Below are 26,407 nucleotides of genomic sequence, written 5' to 3'. Positions count from 1 at the left end.
AGACTTCTAGATTGTTAAGAGCATGGAGAAAGAAACAATACCAATATTCCTAAGTGTATAGCATAACTTATTTATTTATATTTTTGAATTTTTAAAATTTTAACTAGAAACAAATTCATATTATACATATCTATATCCTAACAGATGCCTTAATTACACGTGTTTCTATGCCCCCCCCCCCAAACAAAAATCATGCTTTGTCCTCAAAGCATTTAAATAAAGAGGGTAGGAAAAATACCATTGAAGCGTGCGGAAATTCGGGGAACATCTGTAAAACAAGGTTAGAACGTACTAATATAGGAAATAAAAACTGACACAACTCTATACAAGTTCTACCCATTATGGGGTTAACAAAAATGAAATTGCTTGGGACATAAGAAGACACTAACTAGAATGAAAACTTACCTTATCCCCCCGCATTACTCATCATCTTACTCATCCTCTTCTTCCATAAAGAAGTGAGGTTCTTTCGCGTCCTGCCATGCCATGATAATTTGCCAAGCTTCCCGCCATTTATCATCTATGATTGCTAACCTATTAAGAGCCACTTGGTCTGATGGGGTGTAGGGTGCAACCAGATGAGGTTGTATCCTCCACCCTTGCCAAGTCATTGTACGGAAAGATCGAATAATACTATTGGTGGGTCGCGATTAAAGGTCGATCGTAATCCAATCCGTGGAAGCGTGTACAAAAAAGGAAAGAAACATAGCATAATACGGAAACTAGAACGGGGGCATAAGAAGGTACTTATGCCTCATGCTATGGGATCGAGCTAAACTAGACATCAAGGTTCGGGAAGGTCGTGACACATACGCCCCGTGGCTAAAGCAAGGAAGACGCTTTACAAGTGGCATCATTCACGTAAGAAAAATGCCATTCCCCTAAAATGTTTAGCATGATCCAAAACATAACAGTTCCTATGTTCATGGACAAGGCTACCAAAGGCGACGTTATATTCCCCTTGGTCCTCAATACGGAAAATGCCCCGCCATACCGACTCATGCAAAACTCGTAAGTGTAGACATACATATATTATCGACCCAATAGCACCATGGGTCTTGTATTTCAGGGCATAGCAAGTCCAAGAACAAATGCTAGCAAGAACCTGGTAATTTTCATTGGTTCATTATCAATGTTGATGGAGAACACTTGTTCTCCATCTAGTCTTTCAAAGAAAATGCAGTTATCGTAAAAAAAAGATGCTAGTGTTGGGGAATAAAGTGCATCCGGTCTTACCATAAGCGGCTCCCAGCCAACGAATGTGATTGCTTCGCGAAACCAAGCACCATAAGTAGTGCTTTGGAACAAATCTTCGAAAGACTGTTCCAGTATCAATGTTGGAGATGTCATCTCAAAATTACGATTTGGAATAACTGCGAATGATCCGGATACTACGCGCGAAAAACTGGAAATTTTCTGGTCCACGGAAGTCAGGCGCTGCGCTCGATCCGGGCGCTAGGCCGCTGAAGAAATTGAAATTTCCAGTGTTTGAGCCCGGTCGCGTTCAGCTTGGGCGCGAGCACGCTCTGACAAAAACTCAGAAAAAATATACAGAGCTGAAAAGCGCTCTCAGAGGGCGAAAAGTTTCGAGTTGCGTAAACTTCGGAAAATGAGCCGAAATGAGGGAATCGCGGGAGTGAAAGGTGAGTGATGGAGTTTAGGTGTAGTATGAGTTGTGATGATAGATTGTATCAAGTTTATATAGGTTTAAAGTTGCTAAAATGGATCGGGAAGTTGCCAAAACTAATTACGGCAGTTTCCGGAAATCCTAAAATTTCCAAACCCGAAAATGGAAACAACTCATATCCTTGATTCTAATTCAAACCCAATATCTTTTAGGTTGATTTTATGATAGAATGTACCTATTTAATCTAGATTTCATCCTACAATGATACTCAATCATAGATATGCCTAAACGGCCATATTTTTCCTTGACTCATAATAAATTCTAACACGAGGGTTATAAAAATAATGCTTGAATTGATAAAACCACCCCCAAACAAGTTGGAAAGGTGGGATCAATATGAAACAACCACGCATACTGAAAATAACCCCTTATATTAAAATTTTCATTCGGAGTACATTACACTACAAAATTCAAATTACGGAAATAAACTTGCATTAAAATAAATAACAATAATGAAATTACAAATAAAACATAAAACATCAAACTATACTATCCCTAGCTACTCCGGAATCGGTGGCGGAGGGAACATGCTCCGAGAAACCGCTCTCGAAGCTCCTGAAGAGCCAAAGCACCATTCGCCCTTCGGCGACGACGCCAGGTTCGGATGGTGTGTCCTCGAAGGAGAGTCCCCTGAGGTGGGTATCAGCAAGATCATCTCGTCCGAATTGGCACCGAAGCTTCTAGCTCTCGGCCATCTGTTCCCACCTCTCGCCCTCTCCGGGTAACGGAGCTCGGTTGTGATGCATCGTTGTTCGTCGAGTCCGGAGGTCTTCACAGATAGTGTTAAGCTTAACGCGATGCCTCGATGGATCACAGCCATGCGTCGTGATCCGTCCAAAGACCTCTCCAAGGCATCCGCGTCAAAATAGGTCAAGTCCTCCTCATCCTCGGAGGCATCCCGATGTCCCGACCTCCTCGGCATTCTCGGCTCCTCCTCCATCTTCTTCTTCTTCTCTATCCTCAGCCAATCTCCAAACCCGTTGGACACACTCCTTATAGATGCGAGGGTACGGTGGAGAGTGATGTATGTCCGATCGGTCGCTGGTCGCTCTCAACTTGAGCATGATCTTTGTTATCAACACGGGGAGAGGGCAACATGATCCTCCCTACTCCCCTAATCATGCTCAAGTAAAAAACTCTAAGATGCGAAGTCATACTTCCGCTCCTCGAGTATCCATAAGATATGGAGGCAGATTCAGGCCGATATCGCCGACCTTCCCTTCCTCGATCGCCCGACCAATCCACCGGGTCAGTAGCCAATTTGGTTGGTCCTAAGGGAAGCTTCGCCGGACACAATGCGATCTTGCATTGTAGTCCCCTCCAATAACTGTCTCGTGCATCAATGGCTCTACCCCATTATGGGACTCCTGCAGGGTGACATCCAGATGGACTCTAGGCGGAATGCCTAGAATCTCAACCAACAACCCCGTCGTCGTCACTTCCTTCCTTCCGCTTTCGCTACAACAACAAAAATCCTAGTCCCTTCCAACTCCCTCAGATCATAGAACCGGCCGGACTAAGTCCTCGTGGTAATAGGCTTTGGTCGAAAGTACCACAAGCTATTCCAGTCTCGACTGGATCATCTCGCCACGGAAAAATGGGGCGAAGTGGTCGGCGGTAAAAGCTTGCTCCGGCAAAATTCGGCGTTGTTGAGCCATTGGAAGTTTGGAATGTAGTGGGGGTTTAAATGTGATGTAGTGGTGTGATTTTAATAGACCGGTTGAAGCAACCAGTGGTGGTGGTGGAGTGGTGGTCGGCAGCACCAAAATTTTGAATTTTCGGTGGTTTTTAGTGATGGAAATCGGTAGTGGTGGTGGTCGGTGGTGTTTGGAATCGATTTGGGTTGGGATTTAATTTGGGGCGTGGGTAAATTTTTGTTTTCTTTTTATTTTGATTTTGTTTTTTAGGTTTTGGAGCTTGGTCGTTAATGGCGGATGGAGAAGAAAACGATGAACTGATGGTGAAGGTGAAGGGCGTGGTCGCGCTGTCGGTGGGCGCGGGTTGGGCCCAAGCCCAAAATCGAAATTTGTGATTTTTTTTCGATTTTTCGCTAAACTTCAAATCAAAATTGCCGCCGTTACCGGGTCCGATTTTTAATGAATGAGATATGGAAATGATCATGAGAGAATTTCCAATCCACTGATCCATAAAACACTCTATTTCGACCGTGGATGACATATAAGATAGTGAAAAATGCCTCGAAGTGCGTGCATGACGTACGTTATGCGAACAATTGAACTCTAAATTCATGGATTATGTCAACCCGAATCGTAATACAATAAAACGGCCTAAGCAACTCTAATGGGACATAAATATTTAGTACGGAAACACGAACACCCTACCCCCAAACAAATTTTTACAACGAAACTTAGAAAATTTGTTTTTAGCAGTGGGTCTTTTAAAATCAGATTTCCGAGACTTTCTAGGTTACTATGCTTATTCTTTATATATATATATATATATATATATATATTTTTAAATTTTAAAAAGAAAACATTAAACAAGAAGGACATAATTCACCCCATAGAGAAACATGACTAAAAAATCCGAGAAAACATGCAAGAGTGGAAAACGTGAATTATGTTTAAACGTGGACTTAGGTTCCGGTACTTACAGCCACACACTCCATAGAGAGGGCCCGGTTACCTTAATGGTGCACTCACTAATATATGGAAATGAAAGGAAATGCACCAACCACAAAAGTTGAGTCGTTTATAGTCAGATACTCGAGACTTTATCTAGACGTATGTATGAACATGCAGTTTATCATATATCAACAACCGAAATAATTGTGGATCATTCCATAAATAAATATCACAGAAAACATATCCAAACACAATCAAGCACCAAGATTTCCTATGACTCAACCTAGTGAAATGAAAGCGAAGTCGGATAACCCTATTATGTAACCTATCATGCACCTTATTTTTCATTTTTTGAATGAGTGGATGTTCTAGTAAATAAGTGTGGAAAAGTGAATGGTTGTGAAGAATATGGTGGATATGGATAAGTTGTAGAAAGACAGCCTGTAAACAATGAGGATGTGGTTTTAGCACAAAACTCATTCATTGTGTGTGTAGGGACTGTCTCAATTATGAAAATGAAGGTATCAAGTGGTTTGTCCTTCTGTAGTATTTGTTTACTAGGTGGATTTAAAAAATTATGAAGCACAGAAGAAACAACAGGATCCAGTGCAAACTCGGGATTCCTTTGAAAGGGTGGAAGGAGGGGAATCGAGGTGGATGTTGTGCAAAGTAGTTCTTGATAGGGTGATTCATCACTTGCTCAAAGAAACTCATCGAATTGCTCATCTAGATTGGTCATATCCTCGTTACTATGATAGTCCTCTATATCTTTGAGAAAGTCATCTATCTCCTCCTCATCCATAATATGTGTATCGACTAGTGTAGGGATGGAAATATTGGAGTCTGATCTTCCAAAGGAAAGAAATTTGGGCATATGATTATCGAGGGGGCGTGTTGTTGAAATAATCTCGAAAGCAACGCCTCGATCATGCTAACCTCTCCATCTATAGAGCGAATCGGTAATTGTGTCCTTGTTTTAAAACATTGACTTCAACAGCAAGATGGCCAAAAGACATGGACATTGAACCATCGCGGCAATTAATGAGCGCATTGGCAGTTGCCAGAAAAGGTTGCCCTAAAATGATCGAGATAGAGTCGATAATCGACTTACGTGGTCGAGGATGACAAAAATCGGCCGAATAGTAAAAATCCTGAATTTTTACCGTAACATTTTCGATGACACCCTTAGGATACTTAATAGACCGATCAGCTAATTGCAACGTCATTCTAGTGGGTTGCATCTCGTCTAGACCTATTTGTCTATACAAATAAAACGGAAGTAAGTTGACACTAGCCCCCAAGTCTAATAACGCGGTCGTCGTATAAGAATCTCCTAAGGTGCATTGCGAAGGGGATCTAACCGTGGTCCTTGTACTTAACAATTCCATTATGTTCAGATAGAGTTGGGAATTGTTCTGTTAAAAAGGCGTCTTTTGGTATATTAGTCTTACGCCTAGTAGTACACAATTCCTTAAGAAACTTAGCATGGTGTGGTAGCTTTTTTATAGCTTCGAGGAAGGGAAGGTTTATAGTTAGATTCTTGAAAACATCCCTAATCTCCTCGTAATTTGTATCCCTAGTTAACATGGCTAATTTTTGTGGAAACGGTGGTTTCTGTCTATATTTAGCAATGGTATTACCTGGGTGTTTAACCGTGGCTTCCTGTTTCTTAGGTTGTGTTGTAACTGGTACCTCTACAGTGGTAGGCTCTTCAGTTTCTATTTGGGGTATCTAGTAATATAGCGGTGTAGGGGCTATTGGTGGGGTAACTATAGGCATAGTTACTTTGTTATCAACCACTCTACCAGAACGGAGGGTGGTGATGGCCTTTAGCTCACCTACGGTTTCATACTCATTACTAGTATTATTGGTTATCTCAAAGGTTATATTTGTTATTTTAGGATTAGGTATTTCGTGACCTGGAAACACACCTTTGGGTTGGGCTTTATCTTGAGCCAACTGTTTGGTTAAATTATTAATGGATTGTAGAAGCTGTTGGTTAGATTGAGCCATGGTTTGGAAAAGTTTTTGGCTCACTTGTATGAAGGTGTCAAGACGATCCGGTTGTGTGGGTGTAGTAGTCACGGGTGGTGTGACTGGAACTATTTCAAGTGAATTATTTATGGGTGGATTTGGGTAGTTATTATTTACCGGAACGATACCTCTACTAGCATTATAATTATTATAACTACTTTGACCTTGTGCTTGACCTTGTCGAGGTTGCACTTGGTTGTTATAATTATTAAAATTCCCCGACCGCCCTTGTCGTAGTGGGGCTTGGTTAAAGCCGTATGCGTAGGGCCTAACATATTGGTTATTGTACCCTTGAGGTGTGACGTTTTGGTTATTTCTCCAACCGAAGTTGGGATTTCGTCTCCAAGGGGCGTTAGGTTCACTATTAATGGAACAAGCCTGTTCATAGGCTATAGGACACTGGGAGTCGGGATGCTCAGGGCTCCAACAGAAACTACATGGATTTGAATTTACATTCATGACAGGGATAGGATTTTGTTGAACCGAAATGGCTTCTACCTTTTTAGTGAGTGATTCGATTAGAGTTTTTAGCTCAGGATCGTGTTTAATTTCAAACATACCGGCGGCCTTAACTGTATTAGAAGAACTAGCGGAGCGGTGGATATTGTCACTTCCCCCCCAGTTGTTATTTCGCTTAGTTTGGTCCTCTAAAAATTTATAAGCCTCCGAGGCTCCTTTGCTTAAGAAACTACCCCCATTCATTATGTCTAGGACTTCTTTATGGTGGTGTAGAAGTCCTTTGAAAAAGGCACGAACTAACGTGTCTTTTGCTAAGTTATGATGTGGACACTCTATAAGGAGATCGGTGAAACGATTCCAAGCCTTTGAAAATGATTCATAAGGATTTTGTCGAAAGAAATGAATCTTGGAAAGCATCTCATCCGTCTTTAGGGGTGGGTAAAAATGTTCCATAAACAACTGAACAAGTTTAGCCCACGAGTCCACAGAATTAGGCGTTTGGGCAGTTAACCAAGACGCCGCCTTATCGGCTAAGGTGAAAGGGAATACCCTTAATTTAATTTGTTCCGTACCAACCGTAGGATGGTGGAATGTTGTTAGGACTTGTTCAATCCTACGCATGTGCTGATAAGGTTTTTCATGGTCTAATCCATGAAAAACGGGTAACAAATTAAAAATATTTGGAGGGATTCGAAATCCCCGCCGTGGTCCGCTAGAACGATGCAAGATTTGGGGCTATCGCTCAAAGGCTTTTGTAGAAGTCGAGAGAGAGGCCTCTCTTCTTCGTCGGGCATTGTGGCAGTGTGATGTGTGAAATAGTAGCTAGAGGTGTAGTGGGTGGTATACTAGATAGACTTGTTTGTTGACGTTGTTGTGTAATTACGTTCGGTGTTTTTTGTTCGCCGGACCTTAATCTCATACAAGGCTAAAACCAAACTTAGCTAAACACATCAACACTCCAAACAATTCGATATACTAGTATCAACCTCTAACAGAGAGCGAGGTGTGGAAGAAAGGAAAACCTGATAAGGCGTCCTTGCTTCGCTTTATGAATAGCGCCTTGTTTACGCTTTGTTCATTGTATATAGCAGGTTAGAACACTGAAAAATATGAAAGATCAAAGTTGAATCAAACCGCCGAAATCGAAATTTTTTAAAAAGGGGCTGGTGGTTTCGGATAGGCGTGTGTCGCTCCCGGTAATTTTCAAATTACAAGTGTTTTTTTAGGGTCAAAAGGAAGGAAGAAGCCGTCGTAATAATTTTTACCCGAATTTTTCAACTCTGAAATGGACAAACCAAATATGAATCAAACAAGGGTGGGTGGGTGAAATGGGACTTTAAGAACAGTACTAACACTACTAAAAAACAATACGAAAGTGAAACTAAGATGGCAGCGCCATTTGATAACAAGAAAATTGAATAGTCTACCTACGAAATGAACGATGAACTCAAAACGTAAGTAAACTAAAACTAATCTTATGATGCTTATATTTATCAAAGTTTCCTACTCTCAAGTCTATGAGATATAGTGGAGTAGAGTGATTCGCTCCACTCTTAGTCCTTCCGCAAGATGCTATGTTCTCAAGTGTAAGTACTCTAAACTTAAAGTCTAATGAGAGATTTACTTGAAAAAGGCAACTAGACTACGATGCAACTACCCACCTAAATGCAACTAGTCGACGATGGGAATAACTAAGGGAATGCTACGTTGATTCTATGATAAGGAGTTAGAGGGGATTGATTCCACTTTAACTCGACTTAATCCTATTAACCATTTAATCGTCAGTAATCCGAATTGAACTGCTTTGCAGAACAATTGGTTCTTCCTAATCCCTAATTACACATGGCATTCCTACCAATTCATAACTAGCATGTAAACGATTAAACCCATTCTCATGGTGAACTAATCGTTTCTAGAGTGGAAAGAAAAATTACGACGATTCTAACGATATTCGAATCAAGCTTTCATCAAGGCTTCTCAACCCCTCTAATGGAGGTTTAGCCGAGAATCATTACGCAATCATTTCCGATTACATTTAAACTAAACATGATATAAAGAATTGAAATTTACTTAATTAAACAATAATGAAATCTAATTTAATGACTCAAATGAAATAAAGACAGAATTGAAATTAGATCTAGAAATGGAAATGACAAAATCGAAATTGATAAAAATACTACTTTATTGATCTAATCAAAATGAAGAACAAGATTCAAAGGTTTAATCAAATACAATAATTGAAATGGAACTAAACTTAATTAATCTACATGAAAAACTAGATCTATAATTCATTAATGGAGGCTACTAATCTAATCTATTTCTAGGTCTAACTATCTACCATTAACCATCTACCAAGCTTTTGTTTTTATACATTCAGATCCAAAAATCGTGCATGGGCTTGGAGCCATGTTTTGGGCCAGAGAATCAGGCCCAAAACCCAATTCTTTCAGTCCAAAAAGGCCTCTTCAGCTGCAGTTGGCTTCAACAGACTTTCCGTCCACTTCTACTCATCTAATTGGGTTAAGGCTTAGACCATTGGAAAGATCTTTCCGAGCCAGTCGTTTTGACATAAGGTAGGCCCCATTCCGAGGTCTGAGTCCAAAGATATGTCCTTTGGAAGTTCTCACGACTTTTGTCTTTATTTCGCCCGCGTCGACTTTTCAGCTTTTGACCGGGCTTTTAGAAAGGCTTTGTCTTCTCGAAACTTGGCCTTTAATCACAGAACTCCTTAGTAACCGACCTTTGCTCCTTTATCTCGCTAAAGTGGCACATTTCTGCACATAATGGACTTTGAAGCCTGAAATGTATAAAAACACGTAATCAGTGTTAACTCTTAATTATTACTCACATAATTGGTCTAAAAGTATGACTGTTAAAGGGTTAAAACTACAGTTTTGGGCTCTTATCACTTTCACATTTGATGACCAACGGATTACTAATTACTGATCCTAGACAAATGACACATCAGAAATGCTAACAATCAAAATTATCTGTACCCATCATCTCAAATCACCAAAAAAATCTAAAAACTAAAACTTTCACTTTAAAATTGCATATATACCTTGGGGAGTTTCAATCCTGGGGTATTCAACCATTTGAGGAGGAACCTCAGGCTCTTCTTCAATAGAGACACCTTTATCTAGTGAGACTGAAAAGAAGAGAGTGAGGTGAGTGAAGTGGAGATAAGGTAGTTGTCTTTGTCCAAAATGCACTTCACTTATTGTGTGTGCGGATCATTATTGAGGAGAACGAGAAAAAGAATTGTGGGTTACCTTGGAATAGTTTAGGGATAGAGTAGTTGAGGGAGGAGTTTTGGAAAGTTGAGTCGAAAGCGAGAGGAATTCTGAGTTTGAGAACGCTGGTTGTAATGCATTCGGTCCCGGCATCGACGGACCCCATATTGTGGTCAGCAGACCAGAAAAAAAAAAACAATTATTACAAGTGTGCCATTGGTCCCAAAAAAAAACAATTACTATCATATTGCGTGGCAGTGGGGAGTGAGCGGAGAGTGCGGCAGAGAGAGAGAGAGTTGGGTGATGGGGGGAGAGAGAGAGATGGGTGAAGGAGAAAGGTATTTGGGCAAAAAAAAATAAGAGAGAAGATGAGGACAGACAGACAGAAACCAACCAAGTTGGTTTTGTCTCAAGATAGCCCCTCGCTAAAATCGTTTCTCCGCTCCACTGATTACAAGTGTGCCATTGGTCCCAAAAAGTTGAATTCGAAAACCCCAAATTTAAACGACCTGGCTAGGTCGTTTGGACTAAGTCCCAAACGACTTGGCCACACCGTTTGGGACTTATAGTCCAAACGATGTACCCACACCGGTCAAGAGCCCAAAAATTAGAACTTTATATTTTTTCAAAGTTCAAATCCCAAACGACATGGCCACACCGTCTGGACTAGTCCAAAACAATGTGGCCATGTCGTTTAGGATTTGGACTTAGAAAAATCCCCAACAATATGGCCACACCGTTTGGACTAAGTCTCCAACTCCGCCGATTAATACGTGCCAATTAGCCGAGTAATTGTACTAGTATACTGCATGGCAATGGGGAGTGAGCGGAGCTGCGGGGAGAGAGAGAGTTGGGGGAAGGAGAAAGGGTATTGGGGCGAAGAAGAGAAAGGGTATTGGGGGGAAGAAAAAATGAGAGAGAGGTTGAGGACAGACAGACAGACATAAACCAACCAATTTGGTTTTTTTCCGCATACCCCTCCTTCTGCCAAGATCGTTCGCTCCGCTCACTCAACTAGATAACTGCTAAGCAGTTGGGGCGTGAGCGGAGGGTGGAGAACAGAGAGGGAGAGATGGGTTTATGGGTGGGGAAAGAGAGAGTTAGGGTTTGGTTGAGAGGGAGAGGGAGAGGAAGAGAGAGAGGGATAGGAGGGACGCATGCACAAAACCAACCAATTTCGTTTTTGTCCGCATAACCCCCCTTCTGCCCAGATCGTTCGCTCCGCTCACTTGACTATTCCCCTGTTAAACATCTAACTCGACATTTTGCCGATCAATCAACACTTCAGTCCTCTTTATTTATTTTAGCTGATTGAGTGTTTTGATACCACTTGTTGGGGTTTATACCAATACCAATCGATTCCCCCACTACACAGATAACTTGTATTTGAACACAATTCAACTCCAGACAAATTCTAAATATCAACTACAACCTATACTAACATGCCCAGCTCGCTAAACAACTATTAACAACAAATAATAATGTAAAGCAGTAAAAGCAAACCACAACACAAAGATATACCGTGGTTCGGCCAATGGTGCCTACTTCCACAAGAGCTAGTTCTTTATAAAGTGGGAAGGAAGATTACAATCTCTCCTTTCAGTCTCTAACCTTACTAGATCACTCTTATCTCTTTACAGGGTTGTCTCTCTGTAAAGGTTCTTTCTCAATCTTGATAGCTTTCAAGATTGGGTTTTCTCTGACTTTTGTGCTGCCTCTCTTGTGTTTTCTTGGTGTTAGGTTTTGCCAAAAACTCTAACTCTTATTGCAAACTCGCAGTCCCAAATTTCTTATGAAAATAGACTTGGGCGCGGGTGGCTACTGATGGGCAAGAACAAACCGCTAAGCGGCATCTCCATGGGTCGTCGTACTGAAAGTCTTGGAAGTCTTTCCACGGCATGGGCGCTGGTTGTGCCTTGGTCAAGGCCAACTGAGCGGTAGCCAAACATTTCCACGATAATGAAATCCTTTCCTTTCCTCCTCATATTGATTGAAAAACCAACAGTTTATTGATTGATTGATGTTAAAGAAATATAGTGTTTTGAAAAATCGCCCGATTAATGTCGATTAATCCCCTAACCAATTACACCTAGTCACTCTTCAAACGAGTAGTGACCGAAAGTACCGATTTAATCACAAGATTCCCAACTTAAGTGCTTATATTTAGCTTATATTTTTGGCTAAATCTGACCTGCGCACCATATTATCCTCATTTATTATTTGTTTGCTCATATTTGTTTGTTATCCCATCTATTTTATTTGCATTATTTGTTTTTGTTAGTATGAGTGGCCCAGATTTGATAGCATACCATACGACCTGTGCACCATAGATTTAGCCTTGTTTTATTAGTTTAACACCATGTATCACTTACAACACCATCACCATCACCATCACCATCACCATCACATACAAATAGGACACGAAAAAATATTGTTCATTTATGACTGAGCCTATCTGACGATTAAGAATAGTAATCGCGTCATCTAAACTAACATGATGTTAATCGTTTCATTCCGAGCGAGAGAGACATGAATTAGAGAATTAACCATAGTGACTACTATCCAAACCACCATGTTGCATTGGACTATCAGATCCGTGTCGTCCAAAAACCAAAAGTATGTGTGATCATTTTGTGTAGAGCTTTTTTGTGTGAGCCTTTTGTGTATCCTAAAAAAGTAAAAAAGCTAAAAAGTGCAATGTGATCATTTTTTTTTTGTTTCGGTAGAAAACATGCCATAACTCATACATCAAAGGTATTGTACTACATTTCAACATATGTTCAGGCAGCAGGCTCTCATCAAGGTTCTTTGATGCCCACCTAGCTAAATCATGAGCTTCAACATTTGAGCTGTTAAAATTACAAAAAGGTGAAAGGCGACACAAGCCCAAAATCATACACCGAATAGAGTCTAATTTCCAGTTTAGGTATTCTAATTTACAGGAGTTCTGCAGACTCTGTACAACCTGCCTACAGGTCTCCTTCAAAAGGAAAGAGGTTATGCCTGTGGTCCTTGCTAGCGTTGCTGCCACTTCCATTGCCACCAACTCAGCCTCCTCAGCACTACAAGCCTCAAATCTGCGAGTAGCTGCCTCCACCAACTTGCCTTCCCCATCCCAAGCCAAAGCCCCAGCAGCAGCAGTTCTCGTTTCCCTGTAATCTGATGTGTCGTGGCTCCAAGGACCTCCAGCTGCACTCCTTTCCAAAACATAGCTAGACCACCAGATCCTTTAGATTTTGAATTGCAATTGCCGGGAGGAACCTATTCCCCGGCAATTCCAGGCTTCTATCATTTTGCCGAGGCGTTGTTTGGGGACAGCCGCCGCAAACCCTGGGGGAGGACTACATAGACCCCCACTGCTGTTTGAATCACTGCTATTACCTCTAACTCTAGCACTTCCACCATAGCCACTGCACTCACCCTTTGATTTCTTAGGTTTCTTGCTTTTCCATCTCTTTCGAAAGCTGGGGTTGAGAAGATTCCCCGCCATTGAATCATCAAAAGCCAGAGGCTGGGGTTGTGTGACACTATCCTCTGACTCATAGACCAAATCACGAGAGGCATTGCCAGTGGAGACCTCCTCTTGATGGCTCCCATTATACACCACCATACCTTGCTCTTCTTCATTATATGGGTCCACTTCATCATCTTCACTTGTTGAATACCCATCTTCTTCATCTGTAAAAGCATCTGAGGGAATGCCTTCTTCAGGGATATCCCCTCCTTCATCCACAGAGGGCTCACTAGAATCCAACGACCCTTTGGATGATGGTACACCTGGACTCCACGCAGACCCACTCGACATCGGGTATCTTTGGGGCATTCTCGGTATCAGCAAGTTCCCCATACCCCTAGCCCTGAGGTCATCCGCTTCCAGTTTTGCCCTCATGGACTTCATCTTTGATCCCACCTCCAACCGATCCTTCGCCATCCATTATCACCCATCCTTTCTCTTTTTCTTGGTCGTTTTCGAACCACTAAACTCTTTTCTTTTCTTTCCCACACCAACCTCTTTTGATTCTTTTCTAATACCTCCTGAAAAACCTCTTTTATGCTTTCCTCCTCGAGCCACCACAGCTCTACCCCTTTTACCTCGTGTTGGTTGCCCAATGAAGCAAAACCCGGGATTATCAGTCAGATCGGGGCTGAAAACACGCTTTAGTCCCATCCGAAGTTTCGATAATCAAGATGAGAGATATTTGCCTCGGTAAGGTAAGAAAAACTATTTTTCGGCAAGGTATAATCATTCCCTATAGCTTTTCCATTTCCCAAGCTAGTATCCTCCAAGCCTAGGTATCCTGTTTCCACTTTCCCCAAGACACACTCCGCGGTCCGGGTTATATGTCTTGCTTCCGTAAGTTGGATCATACCGAGACCCATCTTGTCTCCCATCGAACCATTTTTATACCCATGACCTCATCCACGTCCATGACGGATTTAGTGCTATCTGGGCTCCATACCACCAAGGCCCCCTCGCTTGGTCCTATCATACTTGTAGAGCCCATGTGTCCCTCTCGTGCCTCTTGGGTTGGGCCTTGAATGTCTGGCCCATGTCTTGACTTGTTTATTACTGGGCCCCCTTGCCCATACCCAACAACGGTCATTGACACATCCTTTTCGAAAATATCCGTTCTGTTCACTGCCAAACCTCATACTATATCTCCTCACCGTCACTCGTTCTCGTTGTCGATTGGACATTTCCATGTGTTCTTCATCTTTGGTGGTGTCGCGGGATCCCAGTCCCATTCCAATTCCATTTCACGGTGAGCCTCGTTCCTTGATTGATGAATCTAATCATGTCTCGGTTTTGTGGTGTTCCCGATATCATAACGCATTATTGGGGCTTGGGCTTGCTGCCCCATTGTAGAACACATTTGCTCGCAACATGAAAGAAAAGTTATTTTTACATCCCTGGGGATCCCCATGTTCCCTCACTAGGGTATGCGAGCTGCCTACGCCCACGAGACCTCTCTCGACGCTCAAGGGCGCTTACCCCAAAAATGAACAATCAATGTTTATATATATTTTGGGTATGAACATTTATTGTTCATATATGCTTTTGGTATGAACAATCAATGCTCATGTCTGTTTTGGGTATGAACATTTATTGTTCATATATATTTTGGCTCATATATTTTAGGTATAAATAATCAATGTTCATATCTGTTTTGGGTGTGAACGTTTATTATTCATATTTGTTTTGTTCATAGCTAATGTTCATAATTTGGGGTATGAACAGTTATTGTTCATATCTGTTTTGGGTTCATGTTTTTATAGCCACAATCAATGTTCATAGCTGATGTTCATAGCCCAATCAATGTTGTGGATTGTTCATGAATGAAATGAATGAAAATAGAACCCGTCAAGTCTCACAGGTTCAAACCAAAACCAACTTCATTCTAGGCCTTTTTCACCATAAAAAATAATAATAATAAAAGATTCTAGTGCCTCTTCAAAGGAAACTAAGGCATGTGTGAATATGAATACTAAGGAAGCTTTTCATCACGACAGAAGCAATCCGCTGAAAATTTCCCATACAGGGTAAATTGCACCATACAAAATGACTTCTAACATCCAAAGAACCAAAACCAAAGGGACATCGGGATCATCATCATGAGAAATTCAAAATGTGGCTATAAAGAGATTGTAGCATTCACATGAAATTTCCGTCTCAAGCACATTGGCGTAGATAGTTGAAACTTGGAACCGGAGAACACACTATTCCCAAATCGAGAGTGAAGAATGCAATTAGTAACCTCTTCAACAACCCAACCAAGCCATCCATGCATGAACCTCTAGCTGGTGGACATTAATCACTTATCTTGGTGGGCAGTCTTGATTATTTTTGTTGATGGAGACTTGAAATGATTTTGGACTCAAGTAATGGAATCATTGGCTGTGAAAATTTCAGAAGTGTAAATAAGGAGGCAAGTATATGATGGTTCGAGGAAGCAAACCAGTAGCTAAGCATGTATCCATCCACAAAAACAATGACGTACCTCGAACATGGATGAAGACGGTGAATCTGGGAGTGATGGACGAGAAGATGTCATCTCACGATCTAAAGCAGAAAGTGTTAGTTTTCACCCTGGACCAGTCATGGCAGTAGACATATTCCATGGGCAAAAATGTATGTGCTGCCTGATTGGATCAAACTCCATGCCTTGGCACGATTGCGCCCACTTTAGATCATTTACTGCAACTGCAAAAGAAGCATATTTGTCACCCCTTCCGTACCAGTCATTATGAACCAGGGAAAAAAATAGAAAAAGAGAATAGAGAGAATTTTGCAATGGCTTCAGCAACAAAACAAATAACACTAAGTGCAATACCATTATGCCACATGCCCACATGTAAGTATAAAAGTCATCATGAAAAGACAGTCTATCAGTTTAAAGCACTAAGGAGATAAACACAGAAGGAATTGTGGCAATAAAAAAAATAAGCAACTGTTTCCAACTTGTGAGGATGACCCAAAAAAGAAGAAGTCTAATTACACATGCATAGAATGCTAAGTGATCAATACTTAAAAAAAGAAAATAAATTGGAAAAGGCAAATGATGAAACCGAATGAAGACATGGTACATCGCTATCTTTTTGTTAAATATGAGCACTTTATTTGCAAACTATCCTAATACTGTGTTTTTGAGGTTCATTGATTACCGAATTTACAGTGCAGTAATAGATTATGCAATGTCCAAGGTTCGGAAATGAACATGCTACCTCATTTCAACAGGACAAGAAAAGTATACAGCTACAGGGTTGTATGCGTTAACAAAAGCATTCAATGATGCAACTGCGTCATTAATGAAGTCCATGACCTGAAAAGAGGGAGAGAGAGTATTATGTTACAGTATAAAATGAAGCATATGCCCAGCCTCCGCGGACACTCACCTCTAACAAATCCGCATGAATTTGACCATCTCCAGGATCATCATGACCTCCAGAAGAATATGAATTCTGTATATCCAGAATTGAAACGAACTCTGATTGATTAATTATGAACCGGCATGTTAAATCTATTAATAAAGAATCAAATGACGATTATTTAGTTAACATACAAATGTTACAATACCTCCACCAATGAATCAACGCGTTGATGCATTGTTTGGACAACACTAAGAAAATGAGAAACTACAGAGATAGATTTTCGTGAAGCATTGGTTGAGCCTGCATGGCGTTGGTAACCTGAAACCCAAGTTAGCAATTAGATCTCAATGCTATTTTAGAATAATGATATCCATATATCATAGTGTGGAAAACTGAAATTCCTTTTAAAGATAAAGAGAATTGTAATAGTCGAATTGAGTTTATGGGAAGGCACCATATTGTATATGTTTAATGTCAATGGTAGTGACTTCAGATCCTACATTCAGTAATGTATATTGGAATTTCTGAAAACCCATACCATTACGGACGAAAAAAAAATGAACAATCAATGTTCATATAAATTTTGGGTATGAACATTTATTGTTCATATATGTTTTGGGTATGAACAATTAATGTTCATGTCTGTTTTGGGTATGAATATTTATTGTTCATATATGTTTTGGGTATGAACAATCAATGTTCATATTTGTGCACAATATTAAGGCCAGTATAGTGTTTTAATTAGTTGATTGAATGTAGTTACATCCTCTAAATTCTAAAAGATAACATGGTTAATTATCATCATTGCATAAATTTCCCAAATGGTGGAGCAACACACTAACACTGCAAAAGTTTTATAAAACTTTGATTGTTTGACAGCACGTATTTACACGTGATGATACTATGATAGTAGTGTATCGTTTAGATTTCAAAAAATATCCCTTTCAAAATACAAGAACCTTTTTGGTCCAAAGACAAGTCAAATTCTCAATATTGTTGTCCTTCTCACATGATTGTAATGTTACTTAATCTGCGGTACTCGAGTGTTACTCCTAGTAAAATTTCCCCTTTGACTCGAACGGCTTTGATGAGCAAGTTAAAGTTGAAAATTTTTACCTATACGTCATGACAGAGGGAAGATATTATGCTCTCCAGCAACCAAGGTAAACATTATATTACGGGATTGCAACTGTCATTTGGGCAACCAAAGAGAGTGTGAATGAAAGTCAGGTTTGCAAGCGTAAGAAGTAGCAGACAGTTGAGACGTTGAGTGATGTTAATAAAATATATCTGGAGGCACGAGTCAGGACGCGGTTTTAGAGCTGCTAGACAGTGGTGCAACAGCTAAGGCAATGGTTCCTGTGCGGCTGCGTGTTTTGGGTGTGGTATCCCGACGTCACCATCTCTCTCCAATTTGCAGATCCTGGAAGCTATATGTTTTGGGTATGAACATTTATTGTTCATATATGTTTTGGGTATGAACAATCAATGTTCATGTCTATTTTGGGTATGAACATTTATTGTTCATATATGTTTTGATTATGAACAATCAATGTTCATATCTGTTTTGGGTGTGAACATTTATTGTTCATATCTGTTTTGTTCATACCTATTGTTCATAGCTAATGTTCATAATTTGGGATATGAACAGTTATTGTTCATATATGTTTTGGGTTCATGTTTTCATAGCCACAATCAATGTTCATAGCTGATGTTCAGCATGGGTAGGTATGAACAATCAATGTTCATACCTATTGTGGGTATGAATGAAAATAGAACCTGTCAATCAATGTTATCAGTTATCAGTTATCAGTTATGCCCATGCCTACGGGCCATGAGACCTCGATGCGACTCTCCACTGTTTTGAATACTGTAAGAAGGCTGGGCATACAATTAACTGTGATTGAATCCAGCAAGTGTATCACCAGAAATGCATTAAATGGATATATGAAAATGCGAAATTTTGTCCATCTTCTAAATGTACTTAAACATAAAACAACACTAATACAAGCATATATATCAATAAGATATGAGAAGCATAATAGAGGTAATAGATAAAACAATGTTCCACCAAAGTGAGGGTACATTAAGGAGAAAGCCAAAGAAAATATTACAAAGAAGGGGCCGTAAGAGCACCCCACAAAAAGTATGCCCCGAGGAGAAATATCATTATTTACTGATCAAAACTTGTTCATAAACCCCATGAGGACCTTAATTTGAGTTGCCAAGGTCAGCACCTCGTTGTAAATCCCATGCGAAGAACACTTAATTGAAGAATTAAGTAATTGTCTTGTATGTCTGCTTGGAAAACATTAAATAAGGAGCTTAAATAAGAGCGTAAGTAGAAAGTGAAAATAGGAACTAAATATTCAAAAGTGAAACAAAAAGACGTAAGGCGATGTTATAGTAAAAGTAAATAGAAACCGACCACGTTGCAAAACCTGGTTGTGAAAGACTCTTGGCTAGTGTGAACAAAAATTGAATATCTATTCAACTGCAGGAAGTAAAGTTTTTAAATAAAGTGAGTGCCAATAGATGGACTTGTTGAATAAGTAAATGTAAACAACCATGAAAAGAAAATAAAACTAATAATAAGGAAAAGAAACTACTTATGCACTGACCTGACAAATGCTTAAAGCAAGACTTCAGGGTATACAACATTTGTAGTAAGTAGTAAGTTTTTCAGCGTTCGGAGGTAAAAGAATACTTATTCGGGCTGCGGAAGTGCACCTAGATAATGCCACATATAACTGGCCATGGCTGAAAACTTTAGTTTGAAGATCGATTCCAACAAACTTCACAGATTGACCTTGTGATTTATTTATAGTCATGGAATAAGCCAAATGGATAGGAAATTATCTTCGTGTCATATTGAAAGGAAAATCTGAAGAGGATGGTGACAAAGAGATCCTTGGAATAAATACACGGTTACCCGATTTTTCACCTGTAAGAATTCTGGCCCAGATAACGTGTGGTTGACATTGCAACACCATCAAGCGAGTCCCATTGCATAACCCATCTCTGGGGGCAATATTGCGCAGCAACATTATTGGACAACCTTCTTTTAGCTTGAGTCGAAATGGTGGCAGACCCGTGGGATCAAGTGAGTTTAGGTACTCATTTGGATACTGATTAATATTTCTTGGATTATTTGCATCTGCCTCATCCAACTTGTCAGCAGCTAGAAAAGTCATAGTTTCTCCTGGGAACATACGTAAAGCTGCTGCATTAATGGCATTGACATCATCATTCCTCGCAGAAAGAATTGTCCGCTCAGTTAAATAGTCAGGGGTGACAGTGGAAGTTTCATCCAAATGAGGATAAGTAGCAGAAATCAGGTCCTGAAGATGTGTGCAATGATGGATCGTTGAGGGTAGCTCAATAACCGCTTCAGGATCGTTTCCAACCTGATGACATAAAATGTGAAATAGAATATTATGAGAATTCTAATAGAGAGGAATATTATAAATTAGGACAGAAATGTTTGTACCTTTGTTAAGAACTCTGCAAATAGTAAATTCTCGTAAGTGCCACGCTCTAATCTCATGTTCTGTAGCAGGGTGAGAACATTGACGTGATTCCAAAGAAAAGAGCATCGCAAGGAAGCACGAACAATTTGCTCTCGGGCCCCTCTGGGTATAACTGGTAGGCATTGACGGAAGTCACCACCAAGAACCACAGTAATCCCCCCGAATGGGTTGTCATTGTCTCGAATATCACGAAGTGTGCGATCAACAGCTTCCAAACAGAACTTGTTTTGCATTGGGACCTCATCCCATATGATTAGGTTAGCTTGTCTGAATAATTCAGCTTGTGGTGAACGCTTACTGAACCCACATACAGAGTTATCCATAATATCTAATGGGATGCAAAAGGTTGAGTGAGCAGTCCGACCACCTGCCAATAGCAAAGAAGCTATTCCGGATGAAGCCACCATAATAGCAATGTGTCCTTGAGTACGACACGTAGCAGCAATGGTGTTGTAAACAAAAGTTTTTCCTGTGCCGGCTGCTCCATTCAAGAAAAATAGTAGTCCGCTGTTATGAGCTACTGAATTTGTCACTTCACTATATGCAAAGTGTTGCTCAGCATTTAAGTGGATGGCATTGGCGTGTGCCTCTTCATTGTGTGGATCAAATTGAAATTGCCTTTGCTCCCATATAAGTCTGTTCCCAACAACCAAGCTCCAATTTCTAATTGGGAGCGGCATTGTAGGAAAATGAGCTAGAGTTCTACCACCTGACTCGTAGAGAATATCATTTAGGAGAAATAAGCCATAATCTTGTACCTGTGCATCTGTAGGATGAGGAATGAAGAACATGGTTTGAAGCTTGTACGGGAGGTCATCACAAATGCTTTCGCAAAATTCATTCCATAAGGCTTCGGGTTGCACCGGATTGCACTCCGTGAGAATAGTACAGAAAAGTCGACGAAGTTGATACCCAGTTTGCATGATTGCAGCCTCTTGTAAACATTGCACCCATTCGCTGTCGTCTTCAAGAAGTCCACGCATAACACACGCTTCTTTGAAAGTACGAAGCGGAGGACCATTCCCAATTCTCTTTAGATCATCAAAGGATTGCGGACCTTTTACAACAGTTAGAAGTAACCGCAAATAAAACCGCTCACCAGAGTTAGGACTTGCAAAGTACATTCTGCCAATAGCAGGTGCTTGAGTCCTTTTTGTCCATCTATGCCACCTTTTACTCCAAACATAATGTTCTGGAAATTCTTGATATGTAAGCCCTCGTGCATCAGGATCTGAAGCACACCGCTCGAAAAATGCAGTTAGAGTTGACTTTTGTTGCTGAGCCCTTAAGAGAATAGCATCCGTTGATTCATTAGGATTGTAAACCACTCGGTGCATTCCAGGGAGATGAAGTGCTAATCTCACAACAGCCGGCTTCTCTTGGTGAAGAGAAAACCCGAACAACCTCAAACCGCTTGGTGGCATGAAGTCATTGAACACCACTGTTATGTCCTTTGAATATGTACTTGTGAATGTATTTGACACAACGTATCCGGCACAAACCGACATTAATATGGCAATCGAACATCTTAGAAAGATAAGGATTGTATGGAACAACATCCCTATTATCAACTTCATGCCCTCTAACATTATATTTCTTGCCGATTGTCACGACGACGGTAGATAGGATATCCAGTCTTATCCATGGTCGTAACATTTTCGAAAGCACGGGGATACTGATTTTTGCAACACCTATTTACCATACATGGACAACTTGGATTTTTAAAGCCACACGGCCCATGAACCATACATTTGATAATGATCTGGAACAATTCGGGTTCGATATCCGGATCGGAAATTCAAAGCACAAACAATGTGGTCAACCTGAGCAGGCACACGAATTTTGTCTTGATGTCGAAGATATATAAGGGCGTGCATATGTGGTAGACCACGTTTCTGAAATTCGATTGTGTAAACATGTGCAACAGCAATACCAAGCACACCCTTGTCTCTGATCTCTCTCATTAAGGCTTTTCGCTTTAGTTCAAACACACGGGCTACCACTTCCGGTCGATCGAGCGGTTTCGTTTCTTACGCAAGGCCTTAATAACTTCCTCCCAATGAGGGTTCGCAGTCATGGTGAGGAATATATCTGGATGGTTGTTGAACCGAGTTATAGCCATTGAGTCCTGGAATATCTCAAACATATGCCTTGGACTGCCGAAGTATGATGCTGGTAGAACTACCCGCCTTCCAACTTGATCTGGATCTAAGGTTTCTGCTGGGACATCAGTGAGATTTTGATATAATTCAGCACGAAGTACATCTTGCCTAAATCTGTAGTACCGTAATCTGTTTTGTTCAGTGGCAGCCCATGCATCAAGTAAGAATTCCTGAAACAGTTTTTTCCCCTCGCAGAATAGAAGAATATTCGTTAATTTGAAACGATAAGTAAGAATAGAAGTCCATCGTGTGGAGGCGGCGCCAGCAGTGGTGGTTGAAGTTAAAAGGGTCCGAACTTCTCAGATCTGGTGACCACCCAAGCTCTCCACGAGGAAACATTAACACATAGTGCAAAGGTAAGTAAGCTGGATGACATTCACTGATATGAACAAATTCATTTCCTCCTTTAAGATAAATCACAATGTCTCGCATACTATCCCGCTCACTGCCATCTCTGGGTAAAATAACAGCAATCTCATCAGCTGATGGCAAGTTGTAGCGGCGTCTGTCAGTGGTGACTGAAGTAAGACCTGGAAGGCACGAGGTGGCTGAAGATTCAGCCTATCTTCGGGGGGAATGTAAATACGTCTTTTTTGGTTTGAAGGTTCCTCAGACGGGTGCATTGGGCGCTTGCCCTTATCCACATTTGGTCGGGTTGGTTGCTTAATAAAGAGAAATCAGAAAAGATTAAGTCAATACTAAGCAATACAGAAGAAGGCAAGAAAAGCAACGGACATCACACAAGTACGAAGGGTAGTAAAATTCATAACAAAGTTGAAGTAGTACCCGAAAGGCAGCAGGTGGTGGTTGAAGGGTCAACCTATCTTGATTTGGATCAGAATTATGCTTCTCATGGTTTGAAGGATCCTCGCAAGGATTCATGGGGCGCCTTGCCCCTGTCTGCCATTTGGGAGGCTGTGAAGAAGAAGGCATGAACGTAAAATGCATGAATATGTCCAGCTTACATCACATAATTCAAATTAAGGTACACAAGTACTTGGATGTAAGAGTGAAGTCCCAGAGCTCCAAATATCTAGCTAAAGTATTCACAAAATCTGACTTGATTTTAAAGTAGGCTCTTTAAAGTATTCACAAAATCCACTTATGGTCGGATGAATGTACATAGAATGCTAAATATGGTCGGATGAATGACCAATACACATCATGGTCAGTATCATCTCTGATTAATTCATGGAAGGGGCGCGGTATTGGCACCTTGATAAATGAGACTAGCACCCCTTTGACAAAAAGTAAAACAATAATGGTTATTCCTTATATGTCCTTTTACACCCCACATGCCCATAGTTCTACAGCAGGCAGTTGCTGTGAGATCTCATATCCCACGGTAGGCAATTGTTTGAGATCGCACAATCCACGGCATCGGGTTGGGTTGCGAGATCGCGATATATCCCCGGCGGCGGTTGCTTGAGATATATTTTTGTGTTTTTTGTTTTTTTTTCACTTCAAATTTTGCGTATTGAACACACACGACATATGGATACCTCATTTTCTTCTTTAAAGTTTCTTTATACACTCCAAGAACAACACCAAAACCATGACAAAAAAAATATACAATCGAGCCATAATTTTGCTATCTCGCGGCAAATATTTTCATATGCTATAAGAAAATTTTGTGATCAAATTAATGAAGAAGAGTTTTGATAATTAACGCACGCAAAGACTCCATTTTAGTAAACAAAATCATCTCGCGGCAACTAACTTTTTTTTATGGTGGCTATTAAAAAAATAATAATAAAAAGACCCACGGCAGCCACCTTCCGTGGGATATGGAATCTCGCGGCAACCCGATGCCGTGGATTGTGCAATCCCGCGGCAGGTGCTTGCCGTTAGTGTTTTTTGTGTATTTAATGAAGGGGTGCTAGTACCGTTGAATTGGTCAAAAGGGTGTTAGTCCCATTTATGGGGGTGTCAATACATGACCCTTCATGGAATCTTGGCAAGGGTTGAATGAGCCCTTGTAAGTAGGGCAAGGAATCGGGTCGGTTTTACCCAAACCGGACCCGACCTGAATCTGAATAATAGTTCGGGTTCAAGTCGATTTTCATATTTGCTTGTTTATTTGGATTCGGGTTTGGATATGATTTTTGGGCTTTTTTTGAATTTGGAGTGTTATCCGATCGGGTCGCTTAGGGTTCGGGTCAGGTTCGGATTGAGAATTTCAATTTGATTCGGATTCGGGTTCGGATATTGTCAAACTATTCAGGTTCGGATTCGGAAATAGCCATATCCGACCCAAACCCGGCCCGTTCCCTGCCCTACTTGTAAGCATGGTCTTGAGTTTGGGACTTGATCTACTTCAAATTGGCTTGAAACAATATAAGAAATTGCAGATTTGGCTTGTGCTTTTCATAGTTGCACTTTTCGGGCGGAGAAGGATATTGATCGTTGGATGGAAAACTCATTATCTCTATCAACGAACTTTCTACACAATGTAGATGCAAAATCGGGTTTGAAGCTAGTTGGTGGACAACTGGACATGGATGATTACATGAAAACTGTGGGTTAAGATGGTGAAGTTTCGGACTAATCCTAATTGGTTTTCTGAAGTCCCCCGTAAAGGTGGCTATCAGATTTTGGGTTTGGCTTGGTAATAGCCATTTAAGACTAGTAGCGTGGCAAATTCAATAGAAATTCATGCAGGGGAGAGGGAGATGGGTGAAGGAGAAAGAGAAAAAAAATGAGAGAGAAGTGAGGGATGAGCTGAAAACCAACCAAGTTGGTTTTTGTCCCATAGCCCCCTATACGCTAAAAATCGTTAAGCTCCGCTCCTCGATTATTCTTATTGTTCCGCCCCCACAAATGTGGCCCAATAAAAGCCAAATTCAATACAAATTCACCACTCAAAGCCCATTGAGCTTATCTACAAAAAGCCCACACCGAGCCCATGCTTTCGAGCTTATCTACAAAAAAGCCCATGCTCGAGCTTATCTACAATAAAACCCACACTCAGAGCCCATGTTCAAAGCCTATGCTCAAAGCCTACTACATACCTACGTAAAATCAATATCAGTTCGCACATGTTTTATGAGTCAAACAACTTCCACAACTTCCACAACCGTCCACATTCAAGATTCAAGCCGGTTCTCAACTTCATCCCGATTGGGCCAGTTCTCCGCCCGGTTCTCAACTTCATCCCACAATTGGAATATTGGAGAACGAGAAAGTAACTATCACCAATCCTACCTATAAAATCCAACCTTGACATTTTTTTCCGAACTTCACTTAATCGAGACTTGATCCCAAAGAAATACAACATTTGGGTACGTAGGCAACTTCAAAGTCGAAGTCCAGTCTCAACTCTCCCTAACAAACATCTCCTTCGCAATCTCATCCGAACAAGATCACTTCCGACCCAACTGGTGTGTTTTGGCAAATCTTGCTGAAACACTTATAATGTAACTTGTTAGGCTTGCTTAATAGGGGATTAATAGATTAACTAGTTTGTAATGGTTGCTCCCTCTAATGATCATACTCTTAGAGTGGAATGTAACTTTGGTTATATCCAGGCAGCTTATTTTGAAAAAATAAATGGTTTTACAACTCCCCTATTTGTAGGGATTGAAACTCCCCAAGTTGACTTTTACTATTGAACCGGATTGAGCGAGTTTTTGACGATTTGAACCATAGTACAAAATATCGCGATAAATATCTCATTTAAGCAAAAGATATATAAAAGCCTCTCATATAAATATCGCGATAAGTTTAGAGATATATTGTAAATATCATCAATATTTTGATGATATTTTGATGATATTACGATAGGATATATTGTGATATATGGGGATATTTAGTTTAGATAACAATCTTATTTAATATTTACCATCAT

At 40.6% G+C, this 26,407-nt stretch overlaps 1 protein-coding gene across 1 annotated transcript; it reads right to left on the bottom strand.

Annotated features, from left to right (window-relative positions):
- Positions 1–16,081: 16,081 nt before the first annotated feature.
- On the bottom strand, positions 16,082–21,906 carry LOC147510043 (uncharacterized). The gene is made up of 6 exons (XM_086597990.1): positions 20,359–21,906; positions 19,927–20,275; positions 17,074–17,186; positions 16,893–16,958; positions 16,722–16,819; positions 16,082–16,226 (listed from the first exon to the last, which is right to left on the bottom strand). Exons 1-6 carry the CDS (start codon positions 21,904–21,906, stop codon positions 16,082–16,084), a joined length of 2,319 nt encoding a protein of 772 aa, XP_086454116.1.
- Positions 21,907–26,407: the final 4,501 nt, after the last annotated feature.

This window comes from Coptis chinensis, chromosome 3 (genome assembly GCF_015680905.1).
Source record: "Coptis chinensis isolate HL-2020 chromosome 3, ASM1568090v1, whole genome shotgun sequence".
Lineage (NCBI taxonomy): Eukaryota > Viridiplantae > Streptophyta > Magnoliopsida > Ranunculales > Ranunculaceae > Coptis > Coptis chinensis.
The sequence above is the reverse complement of the archived record's forward strand: the minus strand, read 5'-3'. Positions and strand labels throughout refer to the sequence as shown.